At 40.9% G+C, this 21,155-nt stretch overlaps 1 protein-coding gene across 2 annotated transcripts in view; it reads left to right on the top strand.

Moving 5' to 3' along the window:
- Positions 1 to 11,375: 11,375 nt before the first annotated feature.
- LOC136857412 (chromobox protein homolog 5) overlaps positions 11,376 to 21,155 on the top strand; it is a 133,759-nt gene continuing 123,979 nt past the window's right edge. The window contains exon 1 of one of the 2 annotated variants that reach the window (XM_068225175.1): positions 11,376 to 11,800. In XM_068225175.1, coding sequence (XP_068081276.1) covers positions 11,495 to 11,800 — 306 coding nt within the window. In that variant the 5' untranslated portion in view covers positions 11,376 to 11,494. The remainder of the gene's footprint in view (positions 11,801 to 21,155) is intronic. The other variant, XM_067136063.2, reaches the window with a different exon arrangement.

Here is a 21,155-nt window from a genome sequence, read left to right as displayed (position 1 = left end):
TTTCTTCATTTTAACTTTAAAAGCTCCAACAAGTGGTGTGTGATCTGAGTTGACGTCTGCATCTGGGTTGGTTTTCACTGCGGTGCAACTGTTCCTGAAATGTTTATTTACCAACATGAAATAAATCTGGTTTCTCACACATTTTCCAGGTTTGTCCATTGGAGACTTCCATGTATATAGTCTTCTAGGTGGGAGTTTAAACCAAGTGTTCATAATCACTAAATCATTTAACATCACAAAATTTTCAAGATCGTCCCCTCTGAAATTCCTCTCTCCTAGTCCAAACGGTCCTACCATGTTTGATGTTCTACCTTCCCCCACTTTCGCATTGAAATCACCCATCACAATTGTCAAGTCATGTTTGTTAAGATTTTTCAAAATTCCATTTATGCTTTCATAGAATTCTTCTACCTCTTCATCTTCCTTGTCCATTGTAGGCGCATACACTTGTATTACTTTTATATCATTAGGCCTAGCACTCAGCTGTAACATCATTACTCTGGCTGATATGGGTGTGAGAGACACTTTGCTACTTCCGCTGAAAGTATTACAGCGACTCCATGTTCATGCGTTCCATCAGCTCTACCTGAGTATAGCACTCTATGTTCATTTATGTAAACATCTCCCATATTCGGCCATCGCATCTCACTAACACCAAGTATGTCTATCTCCATCCTATCAATTTCTTTAATCTTATTATGTATTTTTTCCTCCTTGACTCATTGTTCTCACATTCCAGGTTGCCACTTTAATTTTTTTTTACCACTTGATTTTCTTCATGCCTTGCACTCACAACTATTCCTCCCAGAAATCTGACTGAGGAACTTACTCTGGATGATGATAATTTCATCATGAACATAGCCAGAATGATTACTAGGACTTGCCATCAGGCCTTTAATGTAGTCATTGTCCAGTGCGTTCTACATCCTTATGCCGTTGACCACCTATGTGGTTCCTCTGCCTTTAAAGCCAGTTTCCCACCTCAAGGACAAAAGAGTGCCCTTTAACCCATTCGCCTCACATTTAAATACCATAGGAGTTCACTAAGAAATCACATTTAAATACCGCTCTATGGCTGTCGTCATCACACTATTATTTAGAAAATCATACAAAACCAACCAGTAAATATTCCTTTCTGAAAATTTGCATGCATGATAACGAAGTAATAAACTTACCAATGCCGCTATTTTAGCACGTCTGCTGGGTGTGGTACACCTCAAAACATTCTTCTAAGTGAAGAGCTATGCCACACTTTTTGCACTGCCAGCATCATTCACTTCTTTTACCCTGGCTGTAGCACACAACACACCTTCTTGTGACTTTTGATTTCTTCTCTGTAGGGGGAATACGGATGGGAAAGTGGGCCAATGATTTAGCTTGTAATCTGGTGGAAGTGGTGCTCGCTGAAGGTCGACCTCAAACTGAGTACTCCGGCAACTGAACAGTCTCTAGTAGCTGCTGTGCAATGCTAGTTCTGAAGTCCGTGTAGTTCGTCTTTCTGTTAGCAGCAATCTTGTGATACACAGTGAAGGAATTGAAAATACACATATCTAAAAGGTAAAAGAATATTTTCCTATACCCTTTCACTGTGCGTCGCATGACGGGGAACAGAGCTGTAACCTGATCCTGAAGGTCAACACCACGCATCCCCTTCTGGTATTCAAGGCCTCACTTGGGCTTTATCACTTCTTCCCTAGGAGTTTGTCCTCTCTTTTGTCTGAGTTTACCTGTCCCTGTCATGTCAGCTGATTTGTGTTTAGTGGTGAGAAAGCAAACATCCTTTTTATCTTTCCACTTCACACACAACATACTGTTGGCATCCCACGTCTCATACTCTCCATGTTTCAGTTTCGTCTTACTGATATTGCGAGGCATGTCTTTTTGGTTCTGTCTAACAGTTCCAATTACATTCATCTGCTTGTCGTGTAGCCTTTTGAATAAATCTGGGGAAGAATACCAGTTATCTAAAAACAATGTATGCCCTCGGCCTAACAAGGGTTCACACATGTTGAGCACAACGTTTGTACTTGGTGGCAGACTTGGATCCGTTACATTTTCACCTACATAAATTTTGAAAGACAGACAGTAGCCAGAAATTGATTCACAAATTTTGTAAATTTTTATTCCAAACCTAGAATGTTTAGACCTATTACACTGACATATGAAAGGTGGCCTCTGAATTTCATTAGACTTTCATCTAGAGCAATGTCTTGTGAAGGTAAATATAATTCTGAAAATTTGGAGCAGAAATGTTGTATTATAGGCCTAATCTTTCTTAGTTTGTCACTACTATCGACTTGTTCATGGTCAACAAAATGTAAAAATCGTGAAATTATAATAAATCTTCCCCTGCTCATGGTTTCATGAAAAATAGGAGTGTTTATACACCTGTTTTTACTCCAGTATAACTGTTTTCTTGACCTTCGCACTTGTGACATTAGTATAACTAATGCAAAATATGCCCTAATTTCATCAGGTGTAGTCTGAAACCATTTGTCATCGTCTTTCAACTTTTTTCTATCAGGATTGCTCAACTGTTTTTCTGCATATGAATTTGTCTCAACAGATATTTTGTCAAACAAAGGGTTCATGTATTCACAAAAAACTGAGAGTTCAGATAGTGGCTGCGTATCAAACTATCAAAGTTTTCACTAACCCCACTGTATTCACTAAACTTATGTACAACAGGTTTATTGTCACTTTTTGTCCAGTCCCAGTCAGTCAAGTTAGTCTGTGCCGAGGTACAAGCTCGTTTCGAAAGACTTGGAACACCGTCATTAAATACATCACTTTCTGTGTCATCAGAACTATTATACGCATCGCTAGTATTCGAACTAAGGACTTCAGGGTCTATTTTGTCGTCACAAACATCACTGCCTTCAATATCACTCTCTAAAACACTATCTATTAGCTTCTGTATTCCTTCTTCTTCAACACCAGCACATCTGCTTGACGCCATGATGGCAACTGACAAGACTGAAATAATATGAAAAAAGATTCTCTTATCTCTTGTTCTGGAAGTGTGTGAGAACCTGGTGAAAGGGAAAAAACCGAAGCCACGTATGTAAACTTCAGCTCAGAATGCATACAAGTGGCATCTGTGGGTCAGTGACTGAACTACATGGATTGATGTACAGCTGTGCATCGCCGTGAGCAGAGCTCATCATTTGATTCATATGCCACGAATAACTATGATGAGCTAGGGTCATCAAATGATGCGATTGGGTTAAGAGCCAATTAAGGCGGGAGAGGATATTTCTGTCGGGGCTTTCTGCCTTAGCCTTTGGTACTCCCCTATCAACCTGCAAGACAGCAGGTTGTACTCATATTAATCCCCAAGTATAGAGCTGCCTCTTCCGCAATCTCCACTGTTCCGAAGTCCATCTTCTCCGTTGAATATTTCGTTGAGGACTTAATTATGATCGGTACAGAATTCAACCAACCAACTTCCTCTTTCATTCCTTTCTCCCAATCCAAATTCTCCTACTGCATTACCTTCTCTTCCTTGCCTTATCATTGCATTCCAGTCTCCCATTTCTTCATCATCTGCATATAGACCTGCACTATTGTGGTAGGCATTGGTTTGGTGTCTATCTGGACAACAATAATTCTTTCACTATGCTGGTCGTAGTAGCTTACCTGCTGCCCTATTTTCTTATTCATTATTTAACCAACTCCTGAATTTCCCCTGTTTGATTTTGTATTGATAACTCTTTGGTTGTGGCATCATATGCAACCATTAACCCGGCTAAAGGAAGAGAAGATCACCTTCTCTGTTCTCCAGTTGAGTAATTCTTGCCTGGCGCATCCACATGGCGCCGGTGGGCATCCTCCACATCAGTAGACCGGTGTGAAAGGATGGCTAAATTCAGACAGGGACCCATCCTCACGGGGTATAACATGGAACCCATGCCCAGGGTTACGGCTGAAGACCTTAACGGCATCTTTGGCAGAGAAGGAGACCTTCGGAATGGCAGAGATGGCGGATGAGGCAACTCGTCCTCCCTGGGGATAAGGACACCACACTGCCTTGGGGAGAAGAGGGATCTTCAAAAGCTAAGGGAGTAAACCCCAAAAGAAAATCCTCACCTGTGTTAGGCCTAGCAAGTCAACAGTTGAGTACGAATACACTGATTTCAAACCTAAAACAAGCCTTGGATGGAAGAATAAATTAAATACCGGACATGACAGTTCTTCTTGTACCATTGATGGTTATGAATTTCATGTTTTTGGTCCGTATTGAACTGAGAATAATATATAAGTAATAATAATAATAATAATAACGTAAATGTTTCCACCTTTTCAATACAATATATTCACAAAATTACAAAATTATACGGTACTAGTTTCGACCCATCTAGGGGTCATCATCAGCCGTATTGGAGCAAAGATCATTTGTGGCGAAATCCTAAGACAATATTATTTTAAAGAATAACAAGTGAAATGAGATGTTATGGTAATAGTTAATAATACAAGGAATATACATACTAAGAGGTTTATAACAAAGAATAAAGTATAAATGGGGTGTTGTAAAAATTATAATCATGGAAATCAGTAAGTGGGATCACTTTCCTCAGAAACAATAATGCAGCCAACCTAAACTCAATCCTAAATTTAATCAAAGGTACTTTTCCAAGACAATTACACTTTCTCCCGCACCCTTCAGCCCCACCTTAAGCCCTCTTCCTAAGCCATATTTCATTTCAATACAAGAACTTACTGATTTCAATGATTATAATTTTTACAACACCCCATTTATACTTTATTCTTTGTTAAAAACCTCTTAGTATGTATATTCCTTGTATTATTAACTATTACCATAACATCTCATTTCACTTGTTATTCTTTAAAATAATATTGTCTTAGGATTTCGCCACAAATGATCTTTGCTCCAATACGGCTAATGATGACCCCTAGATGGGTCGAAACTAGTACCGTATAATTTTGTAATTTTGTGAATATATTGTATTGAAAAGGTGGAAACATTTACGTTATTATTATTATTACTTATATATTCTTCTTGTACCATCCGAATTAATGATGGCCAAAAGCCTGATGCTCATCAGAGATACTGGAAGACACAAAACCCTCCCAAGAAGGAGCAATTGAAAATTGGTACACTCAATATCTTCACTCTCACCAAGAAATATGAAGAACTTGTGGATCTTATGGAGAGGTGTAAGCTCAGGATATTGTGGTTGAGTGAGACAAAATGGAAAGGATATGGGAAGAAATCCTTGAGAAATGGATATGTGCTGTACTGGAGTGGGAACAATACTGAATCCAAAAGTGGAATTGGCTTCCTCCTTCATAAAGATATAGACACACAGACAGATGTCAAATATGTGAGTGATAGGATCATCCAGATGAGACCAACTGTTGGTAAGGCACATCATACTCTTCTGAAAATACATGCACTGCAGGCAGGATGTACCACAGAAGAGAAAGAGCAATTCCTTATTGAACTGGAGGAACAAGTAACAGAGGAGAACACACTCATTATGGGTGATCTGAATGCCCAAGTTGGTAAAGAAAGACTAGGCTGTGAAAACATCATTGACTCCCATGGCTATGGTAACAGAAACTCTGAAGGAGAGAACTTGATTGATTTCTGTGTGCAAAACAACTTAACCATACAGAACACATGGTATCAGAAGAGGGTGAGCCATAAAATAACAAGATACAGCTGGGATGGAAACTTCAAGACTATGATCGACACCATCACCGATAGAAAAGCGGGTCAGTATGTTACAGATGTTAAAAATTAAACAAAAGAAAATGCCAAAAATTAAGACATGGCTGTTGAAGGACATGGAGAAGAAAGGAAAATATGAAGCAAGGATAACAGCCAAATCACCCAAAACTGAGAAAGGAGGAGTAGAAGAAGAATGGTCCTTATTCAAAAGCCACAGAAATTTGTGGAAAAACAAGTGCCACACCAAAAGAGAAGGAAACAACTTGGAGGAATGACCGAGTGAAATTAGCAGTAAATTAAATACCGGACATGACAGTTCTTCTTGTACCGTCCGAATTTATGATGGCCAAAAGCCTGATGCTCATCAGAGATACTGGAAGACACAAAACCCTCCCAAGAAGGAGCAATTGAAAATTCGTACACTCAATATCTTCACTCTCACCAAGAAATATGAAGAACTTGTGGATCTTATGGAGAGGTGTAAGCTCAGGATAAGGTGTAAGCTCGAGAAACAGAAAACAGATGATAGATGAAATGAATTAGAAATTGAATATCTAGCACAGGAATATCAGAAAAGGAAACTGGCTGTAAAAAGGCTGATCCAGAAAGAAAAGGAAAAGTGCTAGGGTGACTTTACTACAAGGATAGAGGAAGACTGTCAAGGAAGAAGGAAACCACTACACAAAATAGTAAACAGTAAAAGAAATGAATATATAAACATCCTTGCACTGGAAACAGCTTAATACGAACAGAGGAAGGGATCAGACGTACTTCAACATATTGTTAAATGGAGATGGGTGCAACACCACTACCAATGACTGTAGTGTAGATGAAGCCAAAATACTCATTAACATGGCTTGAGGTGGAAACAGTACTAAAGAGCATGTGAAAGGCTTTGATGATCTCATCTCAGACATGATAAAGGCAGCTGGAATAGCAGGCTTGAACTGGCTATATAGAGTGTTATCAGTGATTTGGGAAAGAAACAAAATCTCAAAAAATTGGAGTAAAGGAGTCATCATCCCACTATTCAAAAAGGGCAACTGAAATGTGGAAATTACAGAGGGATCACGCTGTTGTCACACACACTGAAGCTGCTGGAAAAGATCATAGAAATGAGACTTAGGAAGATAGTGGAACCTTTGCTTGAGGAAGAACAACACGGGTTCAGGAAAGGTTGAAGTACTGTGGATCTTATGTTTGTAGTAAAAATGCTGATAGTTAAGTACTGGGAATACAGAAGAAATCTTGTGATTGCATTTGTGGACATTGAAAAACCATATGATAATGTTCCTCAAAACAAGACATGGGAATGTCTGGAAGACTAACGGTGCCAAAGTACTTAATTAACAAAGTAAAGATGCTATACCAGAAGTGCTACAGCTGTGTCCAGATAGGCAACGGATGATCAAAATAGTTTGAAACAAAGAGAGTTTTCCAACAATGAAGTGCCCTATTACCACTCCTGTTCATAATAGTAATGGACAAGGACATAAAATCTATTAAGAAAATGGATAGTGAACCAAATGACCTGGTATTTGCTGATGATGTGCTTTTATGGGGAGAGACAAAAACTGAAGTTCAGAAGAAACTTAACAAATGGAACAATACATTAAAAAATTTTGGATTGAAGATGAGCAAAACAAAGACAGCGGAAATGACCATCAACGGTAAAGGAACAAGTTCAAATATATTGCTGGAAGGAGTAAAAATCGAATCAGCTTCCCACTTCAAGTACCTCTGAAGCACAATCTCGAAAGACAACACTGATAGGCAGGAAATACTCAGCAGGACACAAAAAGCATCAAAATTCTACAGTCAAGTCAGAAATCTTCTCTGGGACTGCAAAATACTACAAAAAGCAAAAGCAATCATGTACCACACTTACTTCGTACCAGTCCTCATGTATGGTTGAGAGACATGTACCCTACTAAACAAAGACTTCACTAGAATCCAAGTAACTGAAATGAGATTCATTAGAACCATGAACCAAACTACCAGAAAGGATAAGATCAGAAATGAAGTGAATAGGAAAGTAGCTGGTATCGAGGTTCCTATTACTAGTGATATAAAGAAACATAGACTTCAGTGGTATGGGCACATAATGAGAATGAACCTGCCAGAAAATATTTTGACCTTAATCTCATAAGAAGAAGACCACGGGGAAGACCAAGAAAACGCTGGATAGAGACTATCAGATGTAGAGGAGAGAGGACACAAATGGGAGGATGTAATGGAACAGAAGATGTATGAAGATAGAAAGAGATGGCGAGTGCTTGCACATCACACCTGGGAAACTGGAGTTGGGAAATGATGATGATGAATTCTGTAGTCACTTGACCAAATATCCTGCTCTTCCTGCCAACATACTTCATGTATACCAACTACATCCAACTTTAGTCTACCCATTCCCCTTTTCAGATTCTCTAACCTACCAGAATGATTCAAACTTCTAACATTCCACACTCCCAACTTTCAGAATGTCAGTATCTATCTTCCTGATGTTTGTCCCCCCCCAACTCATGTAGTCCCCACCCGGAGATCCGAATGGGGGACTATTTTAGCTCCGGAATATTTTACCCGGGAGGAAGTTATCATCAGTACATCACTCATACAGAGAGAACTGCATGTCCTCAGGAGTTAGTTACAGCTGTAGTTTCCTGTTGCTTTCAGCCGTGTAGCAGTATCAACACAGTTATGCCATATTATTATTACAAGGGCATATCAGGCAATCATCTAGACTGCTGCCCTTGCAACTTCCAAAAGACTACTTACCCCCTTTCGATGAACCATTCGTTATTTTGGTCTCTCGACAGATACCCATCCAATATGATTGTATCTATGGCTCGGCTGCTTCACTGGGACGCACAAAACTCCCCAACATGGCTTGTTAACTGTAGTGTAATGTCTCATCTTACCTTTATAAGATACTGCTCACCTGTTATATTTATTCTGCCTCATTGAGCGAGTTGGCTGTGCAGTTAGGATTGCATTGCTGTGAGAGTGCATTCGGGAGATGATGAGTTAAAATTCTACCTTCAGCAACCCTAAAGATGGTTTTCCGTTGTTTCTCATTTTTGCACCAGGCAAATGCTGGGCCTGTACCTTATTTAAGGCCTTGGCCACTACCTTCCCAATCCTGGCCCTTTCCCTTCCTTGCATCGCCAAAAACCTTCAATGTGTTAGTGCGATGTTAAACAACTAACCAAAAATAATAATCTGTACCATCTATATGTTAGTTCTATCTTTCTGATTCCTTTCTTATTTGCTTGTTTATGAGATCCATTTGGCCAAATTCATTCACCAAGGTATTTAAATTTGTTTGTTCTCTTTATTTTTCCCAAATTTTGTTTCCAGGTGTTTTTCTTTACCATATTGGTATTCCATGTCCTCTGTTTTATCGTATGAAATCATAGGTCATGCTTTTTCTGCAATTTGGAAAGTTATCAAGCATTGTTCGGCCTTCTTCTTTATCTCTTGCAAACAGTGCCAGATCATCAGCAAAATCTAAGCATTCCACCTTCAAATCCTGCCTTTTTGGACTTAACGAGATTCCGTCTATTCCATCTATTCCATCATTGCTTTCTTCCATGATCTCATTGTTTTTCCAGGACAGTGTTAAGCAAAACTGGTAACACTCCGTCTCCCTCCCTTCTCAACAAAAATTAACTTTTGGGAGAGTTTCTGTTAATGTTTGTTTCATAAGTTGGCTAGTCTTACCATCTATCACAAATTCTTCGAGAATATTGAAGAGTGTCCGCTGGTCAATCAGTCAATTGAGGCATAGGCCTTTCTGATATCAACAAATACCACTATCATATTTGTACCTGTTATCGTGCTAAGTATCAGGATGCTTTTGAGACTAAATATACTGAGCAAGTTGGCCGTCCAGGTATGGTTGCATAGCTGTGAGCTTGCATTCAGAAGATGGTGGGTTCAAATCCCACTGACGACAGCCCTGAAGATGGTTTTTCGTGGTTACCCATTTGCACACCAGGCAAATACTGGGGCTGTATCTTAATTAAGGCCACAGCTACTACCTTCCCAATTCTAGCCCTTTGCCAACCTTCTGTCGCTGAAAACCTTTGATGTGTTAGCTTGACAAACTACTAGCATTAGGAAAAAAAGAGAGAGACTAAATATCTGCACCACACATGATCTTATCCTCCATTTCTGAAGCCTCCTTGATATTTGATTATGCAACTGTTCTTTAACTATGTTTAGTAAGGTCTTGCAAAGCATGTTGTATGAGACTGGTAATAGTGAAATTCCTTGGTAAATGTTTATTTTGGTGCAATCTCCCTTCTTATGGAGTGAGTGTATAAGGGTGGATTTCCAACCTCTCTGGGGATTATATCTTTTTCCCCATTTATCACAGATCAGTTACTGGTAATGTAAGTTCTCCTCTGATTTTCCATATCTCAGTTGTTATTCTATCTTCCCCAAGTGGTTTCTTACAGGTCAGTCTTTCTGATAGTGCCTCGCAGTTTAGAAATATTGGCCCAAAGCTGGCAATTCTCCTTGTTGATTAAAGCTTAAGTGCCATCCTTTCTTTTAAAGCAGACATGGCGGATGATATTCCAGTACTGGTAGTTCCTTTTTTAATGTTTTATAGAATTCCCTAGTGATATGTATCTTGAAGTCTTCCAGACTTCCCAACCAGCTTTTGTCATACTTCCTCTTTTTTTTTTTTTCTTATGATCTTCGCAGTGCTTTCTCTTTGTTGACTGAAGTCGTTCCATTTTTTGTTGGTTTGAATGCCACATCTTCCAGACCCTTAGCCTCTCATCAAAGGCGTCATTGCATTGTTTGTTCCACTATCTATATGTCCTATCTGTACTGTCATGTCGTGTTGCCGTTGATGTTGATGTTGATCGCTTAAGTAATAGGACGGTGCTCGCTCAGAGGGACGGAAGGACAGGGAACTCCTACAAACATAGGAACTACTAGTCAATCTGAACAAATGATTTTTCCGTACGGTACCGACATTTCATCACGTAAACTCCGTCCTACGAATATAAGGGTACACCACACTTAACCATTTGACAAATATGAAAAGTGAACAGTTCCTTTTTTGTTATGTTATCAAGAATGCAACAAGATGACTTCATCAACATAAACATTTTATATTCGTACTAGAACAGTGTGAATTTAGCGTTAAGACTTGCAACAAGAGGAGTTACTTTTAATTTCACAACAAATCATCTTTTATGTACGGTATCATATTCCTAATTTGCTAGTAGTGTTTAATATGTCTCTTGTCAATTTTACTAGCCAGTTGAAGATGGTATATAAGGACCGAAAGATGTAATGGTGATAATGCTTTTCATTATTTATAGTGAAACGTTTTCTCAATATTGTATTAAAAGGTAGGCAAAATACAATTTCCTCTTAGCAGTCGATTTTTATTATTTTTGTGTTGATCCTTGGTTTCTTTCCAGCTCTTTCGAGGACTATTTGGCTGAAATTTTATGCATAAGGCGGTCAATTACCGCGCTCAAAGATGGCATGAGGAGGGGGAAGGAGACGTAACAAACATTTCGTAATTCAACTTGACATTTTCCCGCTATTTCAGTCCAATCCTTATTTCTTGCCATAGTATGTTGTGCTGTTGATTGGCTGTTCTCAATCACGTGACGTCCCTGATGCTAGTCTTGTACGCCCCGGTTCAAAACAATTGAGATACGGCAGCGCGTTCTAATTCGAAGGAAGCGTCGTTAATTGTGGCGTCAGATAGTGGAAGTTATAGAAACTGTGACTTGTGCCATTTTGGTAAAATAACTTGCGCTCCGCAGAAAAATGAGGCGATTATCAACGAAGGCTAAGAAAGCAAAGGCGGAGCAGAGCAGTAGCGAAAGTACTGGCACTGAGGAGGAGAAGGTGGCTGCCGCAGGCAATGGGAACGAGGCAAGTGAAAACGAATCGGAGAGTGAAGATAAACCGTCGCCGAAGAAAAAATCTAAGCGCGGTAAAAAGAACGACGCATCCCAGAAGGCTAACGAGGATGGAATTGCAGATGAGGGAAGTGAAAAGCGAAAAAGACGCAGCACTGGTACAGCAAAATCAGAGGATAACGATGAAGAAGCCGCCGAGGAAGAGTACGAGGTATGTTCTACTATCGGCATATTTGTACTTGCCTTGATGTCTCATTTGTGTTTACATGCGTAATGTTTTTGTCTGCTGGCCTCGAATGGGGTTGTTCGAGGGTAGTTGTGCAGACTGTACTAAGGTTATGTTCTGCTCGCTGTCATGTGAGCTCTGTTGTTTTGTACTGTTCCATTGGCTCCCTGTTCGTCTTATCATGATTCTATTCTTTCTTCATTGTTGACGTCTTCCTTCAGTTTTTGAAAACACATTTAAATAATTCCTATTATCATCAGCTTATACTTTTTATTTCGTATGTAAATGAGATAAAGTCCCGAGTTTTCTTGACATTTATTGAATATAAAGTTTTTGATCTAGGAGGAAAGTTTTGCTTTCGATCGTTATTTTTAGACGGATTTGGAAATGGATCCCAATTTCTAACGTATCGTCAGTGAAAATCGTCGTTGTTTGATTATGATTTTCAAAATCATCCTCAACGAGTTTTTCTCAAATTAGTTTTTAAACCCTCTATCAGGCTAGTTAATTGAACAAATACTGTTACTTTTGTGCGTTAAATATATACGAAGAAGCTTGTGCTTTTATGTGATCAGTTTATATTGTCCTCATAGGTGTAGGACCTCCGGTTTACTTGGAATCCGAACCATCGGACTGTAATATATTTCCAAAATCCCACATAGCACAGAGTGGGGGTAATTTCATGGTACATTTTTCTAATCCTAAATTGCTCACATTATTAAGTACTGTACTTTGAAGGGGTCAAGATATGGTTAATTGGAAGTACTTGTAGAGTGCAGGTACAGTAGCCTACTAGAAATATAACATTTTAATTCCAATATTGGATGTTGGTATATGAGAATGTTCAGATGTAGTGGAAAATATCCCAATTACCCTACCAGAGGGGTTTGGTGCCGTATGACGTATTTGCTTGTACTTCCAGTTTTTACTGTCCTTGTGGCAAATGGGTGGTAGGGAGAGATTGGAACTTCAGTGGTGCTCACGCAACATTAGTACCATGGTTACATCTTGCATCGCCAATATCTACACGCGGTGTGACTGTCCTATGTTTATTTCTCGCCGCCGACGAAGCACAACGCTGCCAACCACTGTGCTTAGGAACTAGACCAGGCATCTACCATACGCGCACCTGTAGCGATATATGGACACCCTGGTGCTGAATAGGTCGACCTCGGGTATCTTTGAGATTTGTATTGGCAACCTTTGAAACACAAACTATGAATCGCTTATGCATCGCTGTGTGACATCTGGCGTACACTTTACGTACTATACTTCGCACGGCTCTACTTCTAAATTGACGTTTAGGCTGATTTTGGCTCTGTCTGGTGGCTGTGCACCGAAGCATAAGACATCCAACCAATCCCAACCTGCTATTTATATCGATTTATATCGGCAGAGCACAATCTCGAAACCTAGTTGCCAAGTCTGATATTTACATTCACCACGTGGTTAACCTATCTCGTTCAACGTGTATGGTATTCGGTACGGTTCGTGATCATTTGCATTTTCCTCTAGTAATTAGTGTGTTTTTTTTTCATATAAGTTTTATCGCTCTAGTATAGTACAGTTTAGCATAGCATAAGTACAATACAGGTTTAATTATTAAATAGCTGTAGTTTTATTTACGTCCGTGTATCAGTGTACTTAGTTCGTCGTGTTTACCATGTCTCAGTGTAGTTCGGGAAAGACAAGTGACAAGAAATCGAGACGTGTGGGACAAGGCACGCCCTTGAGAAGCCAGGCTCGTGAAATTGTGTCCAACATGCGCGAGTACTTTGAGAAAGAAAGGGAGAACGGTGCTACATTGCTTCCTTTAGCACAAGCTATACAGAGAACTGCCGATGCTACCAAAGTAAGTAAATACACAGTAGTGGCAATTGGAAAGGAGAAATACCACGCTGAGGAACAATCTCCTGGATCCTCTAAGTTTGAAACACCGGGTAAGAAAAGAAATCGGGCCAAACCAGTGACGAACTTGGACAGTTTCAAGAAAGATGCCATGCGAAGCTACGTGAGTTTCTGAAGGAAAGTGAACTATTTAATGGAAGCAAGACTGAATGTTGTGGTAAAGGAACTGGGATTCTGTTACAAGAAATTAAACGGTCGCCGATTGTTAATGGAGAGAAGTGATATTGTGATGTGGCGCTGCCGGTTTTTAAGGGACGTTATGAAGGAAAATTTTGATTCGATTGTGTGGTTAGATGAAACGTGGATTAATGCAAACCATACCGTAGGAAAAGGCTGGACAGATGATTCTGTGGAAGGTACAATGACAGTGCCCATTGGAAAGGGGGGGAAGAATTATTGTGCTACATGCCGGTACCACAAATGAGTTTGTACCTAACTGTTTATATGTTCTGAGGTCTAAGAAGACTGGCGATTACCACGAGGAGATCAATAGTGTCAATTTTCAGAACACACGTTAATGAATAACCTGTCTGAAAATTGTACAATAATAATGGACAATGCCCCCTACCATTCCGTAATTCAAAGACAAAGCTCCGACAATAGCAGCAAAGAAGTCAATTCTTGCTGAGTGGTTAAGAAGGCACAACATTCCTGTGCGGGACGACATGAAGAAAGGTGAACTGCTGCAGCATATGAAAGAAAACAAGCCACAATTTCCTGTGTATGTCGTGGACCAAATTGCAAGGCGTCATGGACATAAAGTTATTCGACTTCCACCTTATCATTGCCACTTCAATGCAATAGAGAAGATTTGGGCTCAGGTTAAGGGTTATGTTGCAACAAAAAATAAGCGTTTTACTGTACCCGAGGTGGAAAACCTGTTAGCCGAAGCTGTGGCGAATGTCAGTGTCGATGACTGGAGGAAAGTTGTGCGCAGTACACAAAGATTAATACATGAGGCGTGGGAAAATGAAGATGTACTGGAGAACTCCATCGAAAGTTTAATAATATCTTTGGGAGTTGGTGATAGTGACAATGATTCATTGTTGGAGGGTTCCAGTGACTCTGAGATCAGTGGAGTGTTCCCTTTGTAGGCCATAACCTCCTTCCTGTGCCAGCCATTGGCGGTGAGTGATGTGTTATTTCCTCATTCTCTTTTATTCTGAATAATATATTCTCTTATTAGCGTCAGATGTTAGTAAGTGTAGATTTTATGAATTTGTTTTCATTCCATATGTATTCATTTTTCTGGGTACGGTATTACATTTTACTATATATGGCTGTTTACCGCGGTCGTATTGCATCGGCTGTTCTCGCGGGCGTAGCGCGCTGGCAGCAGAGGAAAGGCGATGCTCATTTGTTTTGCGAAACTTCAATTTCGAAGTAAGGCCATGCGGAGTATAGTACTGTTGTTTACAGAGCAAATCCAAACGGTATTAGTACAGCCCGTAGACCGGCGTAATTTTTAATGTTACAAGTGAGTGGAATTAGTGAAATCTTACTTGGAGAGCGTCTCAGAGGAGAGGTGTGTTCTTTGCGATGTCCAGGAACCCACCATCCCGCCCCAAAAAGTATATTTACTTTTATAACCTAATAAAGATTATTACACGCCATGCTCATTGCTGAAGTAGGTACTTGTATTCTTATTGGCCAATGTAAAGTGGCACGTGATCTCCTTCCCGTCAAGTATGTTGATGATAATCCGTTACCAACCGCAGCACAATAAAAGCGCAAGCCGTATACGAAACTAGGGGCCTAACGCCGCTTCACGGCTTCTAACCGCCCAGACCAATGGTCTTGTCCACGGCAAGAATCCTAACCGTCCAGACCAATGGTCTTGTCCACGGCAAGAATCCTAACCGTCCAGACCAGTGGTCTTGCCTTGATCCTATCCTAACCGTATACGAAACTAGGGGCCTAACGCCGCTTCGCGGCTTCTAACTGCCCGGACCAATGGTCTTGTCCACGGCAAGAATCCTAACTGTCCAGACCAATGGTCTTGTCCATGGCAAGAATCCTAACCATCCAGACCAATGGTCTTGCCTAGATCCTATCCTAACCGTATACGAAACTATGGGCCTAACGCCGCTTCGCGGCTTCTAACCGCCCAGACCAATGGTTTTGTCCACGGCAAGAATCCTAACCGTCCAGACCAATGGTCTTATCTACGGCAAGAATCCTAACCGTCCAGACCAATGATCTTGCCTTGATCCTATCCTAACCGTATACGAAACTAGGGGCCTAACGCCGCTTCGCGGCTTCTAACCGCCCAGACCAATGGTCTTGTCCACGGCAAGAATCCTAACCGTCCAGACCAATCGTCTTGCCTAGATCCTGTCCTAAACGTATACAATTTGAAGCATAGTTCCTTATTACAGAGGTTGGCAGCACTGAGCACTGGTGCAGAACATCCTTTCCAAGGCGGCCGCGAGCGAGAAAACAAACGACAATCGTTACGCGTCTGTGTGAATAGCGGTCCACGGGCTGGACTAATGATTTCTATAGAATTCATGCTGGGAACAAGATTTGCATCGAGAAATGTTATATAAGGTGTGTATCACACAGTTGTTGGCTTAAGATAATAAAGGTTTAGAAAATTCATATTGATCGATCATATTATCGATTCAATTCAGATTTCATTTTTATTCAGTTGGCAGTATTACCGGAATCGTGAGAGCTGCCTCCTTACTCCACCACCCCGTACAAAGAAATATCGCTAAAAGGTGCGCGGACTATACTTACCTCAGCAAACACCATTGGTCTGCACTGGTTAGGGTAGGGCATGGACAAGACCATTGGTCTGGATTCATTAGGGTAGTGAGCCCTGGACCAAAATTACCTTCTTTCTCACTTGACTACACTAGGGCATTCTATGTAGGTTAGTAGTCAGAAAATGAAACAGTTGATAGTAGCAAAGCCTAGTACGTTTTTCTTGGTACATAGCGCCTCCGGATCTAGACAACAGTGCATCTGTCCATTGTTGATACAGAATACGTATGTAATTCTATTCACATGGCATCGTGCGATGCATGCGTCATTAATGTTACCAGAGTTTCATCTAATTACAAGAACAACTTTAATGATTTAGTGCAGTTGTATGTACATCACGATTTCTTTTCAAATAGCAGAGTATGTGAAAATTGTGGCCGTGGGGTTAAATTATTAGTGAATAAGAAGCTCAATCGTGTAGCTTTTTCATGTCGTCGGCGAGTACAAGGGGGTTGGGAATGTGGTTGGTATGCCAGTGCCCGGAAAAATCTTTCTTTGGTGACTCTGTATTGAACTTGTACCAAATAGGTTGTTTTGCAGTCCTTAATCCGTGTAGCCATTGCAGCAGTGGAAAATGACGTCCGCTACTCTTCGTTAGGTTATAAAAGTAAATGTACTTCTTGAAGTGGGTTCGTGGTTCCCTGGCCTTGGCAATGGACACATCTATTCTCTAAAAGGAAATTAAAGTAAGTTTTGCATGTTTTCTTCTACATCACCTCCCTATAAAACTTGCATGAGCACGGCTGAAATTTTAGCGGGGTGAGTGCTGTTTGCCAGGCACCCACCAAACCATTAATAATCCTGTGTACCCCATCATTAGTGTCACGGGTCACCACTTGTATCACTGTCTGTCTCCATGGCTAAATTGTTAGCGTGCTGGCCTTTAGTCACAGGGGTCCCGGGTTTGATTCCCGGCAGGGTCGGGAATTTTAACCGTCATTGGTTAATTTCTCTGGCACGGGGGCTGGGTGTTATGTGCCGTCTTCATTATAATTTCATCCTCATCATGACCTGCAGGTCGCCTAAGGGCGTCAAATCAAAAGCCCTGCACCTAGCGAGCCGAACATGTCCTCAGACACTCCCAGCACTAAAAGCCAAATGCCATTCATTTCTCTTATATCACTAACATATATGCATGGGATGATTGTCGTTTTTACTTCTCGTGGAGGACCTAGTCAGGTGGTTCACAAGGCTGTCGATCTGTCTAGTTACAAACTAAATCATTAGTTCAGCCCGTGGACAACAGATGGACAACGACTGTCGTTTGTTTACTTGCTCGCGGCCTACTCGGAAAGGATGTTCAACAGCAGTGCTCAGTGCTGCCAACCTCTGTACTTAGGAACTATGCTTCGAATTGTTCCCCGTTCTTGCCGTGCGGACGGTTAGCATTAGGATAGGATCTGGACAAGGCAGTTGGTCTGGACGGTTAGGATTCTTGCCGTGCAGAAGACCATTGGTCGGGACAGTTAGGATCCTTGCCGTGCCGAAGACCATTGGTCTGGACAGTTAGGATTCTTGCTGTGGAGAAGACCATTGGTCTGGACAGTTAGGATTCTTGCCGTGCAGAAGACCATTGGTCGGGACAGTTAGGATCCTTGCCGTGCCGAAGACCATTGGTCTGGACAGTTAGGATTCTTGCCGTGGACAAGACCATTGGTCTGGGCGATTAGAAGCCGCGAAGCGGGCTTAGGCCCCTTGTTTCGTATACAGTTAGGATAGGATCTAGAAAAGATGATTGGTCTGGATGGTTAGGATTCTTGCTGTGGGCAAGACCATTGGTCTGGACGGTTAAAGCCGCGAAGCGGCCCTAGGCCCCTAGTTTCCTGAGGAAACACAATTGATTGTTTTCTTCACATGTTACATTTACTTGCGCTTTTATTGTGCTGCGGTTGGTAATGGATTATGATCAACATGTTTGACGGGAAGGAGATCACGTGCCACTTTACATTGGCCAGTAGCAATACAAGTAGCTACTTCAGGGCGGGATCGTGGGTTCCTGGACATCGCAATGAACACGTCTCTCCTCTGAGACGCTCTCCAAGTAAGATTTCACTTCCACTTATTTGTAATATTACAAATTACAGCGGTCCAGGGCTGAACTATTATCGAAACTAAGATGAGCACTAATTTGCTAGTGGTGAAAGGTGAGTTATACTTTTCTTCTTGCCGTGCAAGCACTACATCTGAACATTCTCATCTATCAACATCCAATATTGGAATTAAATTTCTAGTACTGTACCTGCACTCTACAAGTACTTCCAATTAGCCATATCTTGACCCTTCAAAGTACAGTACTTAATAATGTGAGCAATTTAGGATTAGAAAAATGTACCATAAAATTACCCCACTGTTCTATGTGGGATTTTGGAAATGTGTTAACAGTCCCATGGTTTGGATTCCAGGTAAACCGGAGGTCCTGCTCCTATGATGACAATATCAACTGATCACATAAAACCACAAGCTTCCTCGCATATACTTAACCCACCAAAGTAACAGGATTTGATCAATTAACTAGCCTGATAGAGGTTTTAAAAACTAATTTGAGAAAAACTTGTTGTGGACGATTTAGAAAATCATAATAAAGCAACGATGATTTCCACTGACGATACGTTAGAAATGATAATCCATTTCCAAATCCGTCTTGCTGTGTCTGCATGACATACATTGCCTTAGGGCTGTAGCAATGCATTCTGTGTGGGCTAGTGTTGCAAAGGTGAATTACTATGCATTCTGTGTGGGCTAGTGTTGCAAAGGTGAATTACTACTTTTGCTTGCTGTGCGGATAATATGCCGCGGTCATAGATAAAAGCCTTTCGAAGTGAGTGTGGCCCCAATCTGATTATCATCATTGTTGGGAATATTTTCACATCCAATTTCACTTTGGCCAATAGCAATGCAAGTGGCTACTTCAGCTATGGAGAATGCCGTGCGCTGCTCTTTATTATATTACTAGCTGATGTACCCTTGCTTCGCTATGGAATTCTACATTGTATAGAGAATTCTATGTTAGGTAGTGTACACGTTGTGAGTAAGTTTGTAATAAATTGCATATCTCTTAACGTTACCCTAGAAACGCGACGGGGAAGCAACTAAACTTCTTTCTTTATGTGAAGAATGGGTTAGGGAATTTTCATTGTAGTGGTAGGCTCTCTTGCCTACCATCAGTCACAATCAAGTTGGATAATTTTTGTTATCATGGCAGACGCTGACTCTCCACCTGCCTTTTTACATCCTCGGAAAGACTGCCTTAGTGGTTTTCCCACTGAAATCTACATAGGTCATTTCAATGACGCCAGTAGGAATGTCGCGATTAAAAGCAATGCTATCATATGAAATACTCAATCGTATGAAAACAACACATTTTCTAATTTTTAACGAACAGTAGTACAATGCTGATCTAACAGTCCAAAGTTCCAGAGTTGGAATGACCAGGTCGCAAACAGCCGCGAGCCGTGAAAACAGGGGAGAGGGCGGAGAGTCCCAGGGCAAAAACTATGCCCTTTTAATCTCTGTTTCCCGGGAGTATCCGATGAGATGGAAAATCTCAATTCACTACACTGGCGGGGGGAAATCTATCGGACTTGAAGGAAAAAATTTCCTTCAAGCCAGAGGAGAAACCGGCTCTTGGTTGCTAATTTGGAATAAAATGGGTGTAGAAATTAATAAAAGTGAAGAGGAAGAGCTTTTCTTAAGACATGGCTCATTTCAGGGTTGAATTTTGAGTTATTTAGAGAATAGGAATATGCTGAAATTGTAATTCTAGACCAGGTCATAAATGCACGTCTGCCATTATTCCGTTAATTGTGCACACTTGCCTTTGCCGGCAGGATGTAATGTATACAGTGCACTATGTCGTTTGGTATAAGTTAGAATAAATTTGTTACTTTCGTTGACCTGTCTCAGTCTCACCCTTGGTTTTGACAATATGAAAGTGACCGAGGTATGAGCTATTCTAGTTATACCGTTCCTTAAGCAGCCAGTCCGTTATGAATGGCGTGAAAATATCGCCCATAGGGTCGGTTGGTGCATGCATTTCAGTGGGCTTGGCAGACTGATATGTGATAGCAACTTCTGGCTCAGTGAGGAATGCAATGTGAAACTACCTCACTCCTCATTCCCCTAGAATGCCTCTTCAGTGACACGTAGGCTATCTATGACAGCTGTTGGTGGAGCTACAGAGGATCAGACCAGTCTTCGGGCTGAATACCCAACATATAGTCCTCTCCGTGTAAGGACGTACCCTAAGGGTGCAACCTTACCCTTTCTCCCCTGTAATATTAAGATATTGATTTATGGTTACTTTTCTTGCTGTTGGGTCTTTTTCAGTGTCGGTAACCATACAGTTTAGGGACCCTACTTGCCGATACGACGTCTTACATTTACCGTTAATCTGGCACGTTGGCAACGTTCAATCACTGCTCTAGCGTGAAGTGCGTGTTGCCACCGCATCGCCGTTGAAGTCACTAGTGATACATTTGCGAGAATATTTAAAGCATATTTTCTTTTTCTGTGGGATTGTAAATCTATTTGGCTAATACCAGGTAAGTAGGATTGTGGCATGTTCGGATAATGCATTTAATAACATAGTTTGTGTGAAATGATGAAAGTGCTCAAATACGTCAGTCTCATATCTAGATTTACCGGTACATGAAATAACTCTTGC

Source organism: Anabrus simplex, chromosome 1 (genome assembly GCF_040414725.1).
Source record: "Anabrus simplex isolate iqAnaSimp1 chromosome 1, ASM4041472v1, whole genome shotgun sequence".
Lineage (NCBI taxonomy): Eukaryota > Metazoa > Arthropoda > Insecta > Orthoptera > Tettigoniidae > Anabrus > Anabrus simplex.
The sequence above is the reverse complement of the archived record's forward strand: the minus strand, read 5'-3'. Positions and strand labels throughout refer to the sequence as shown.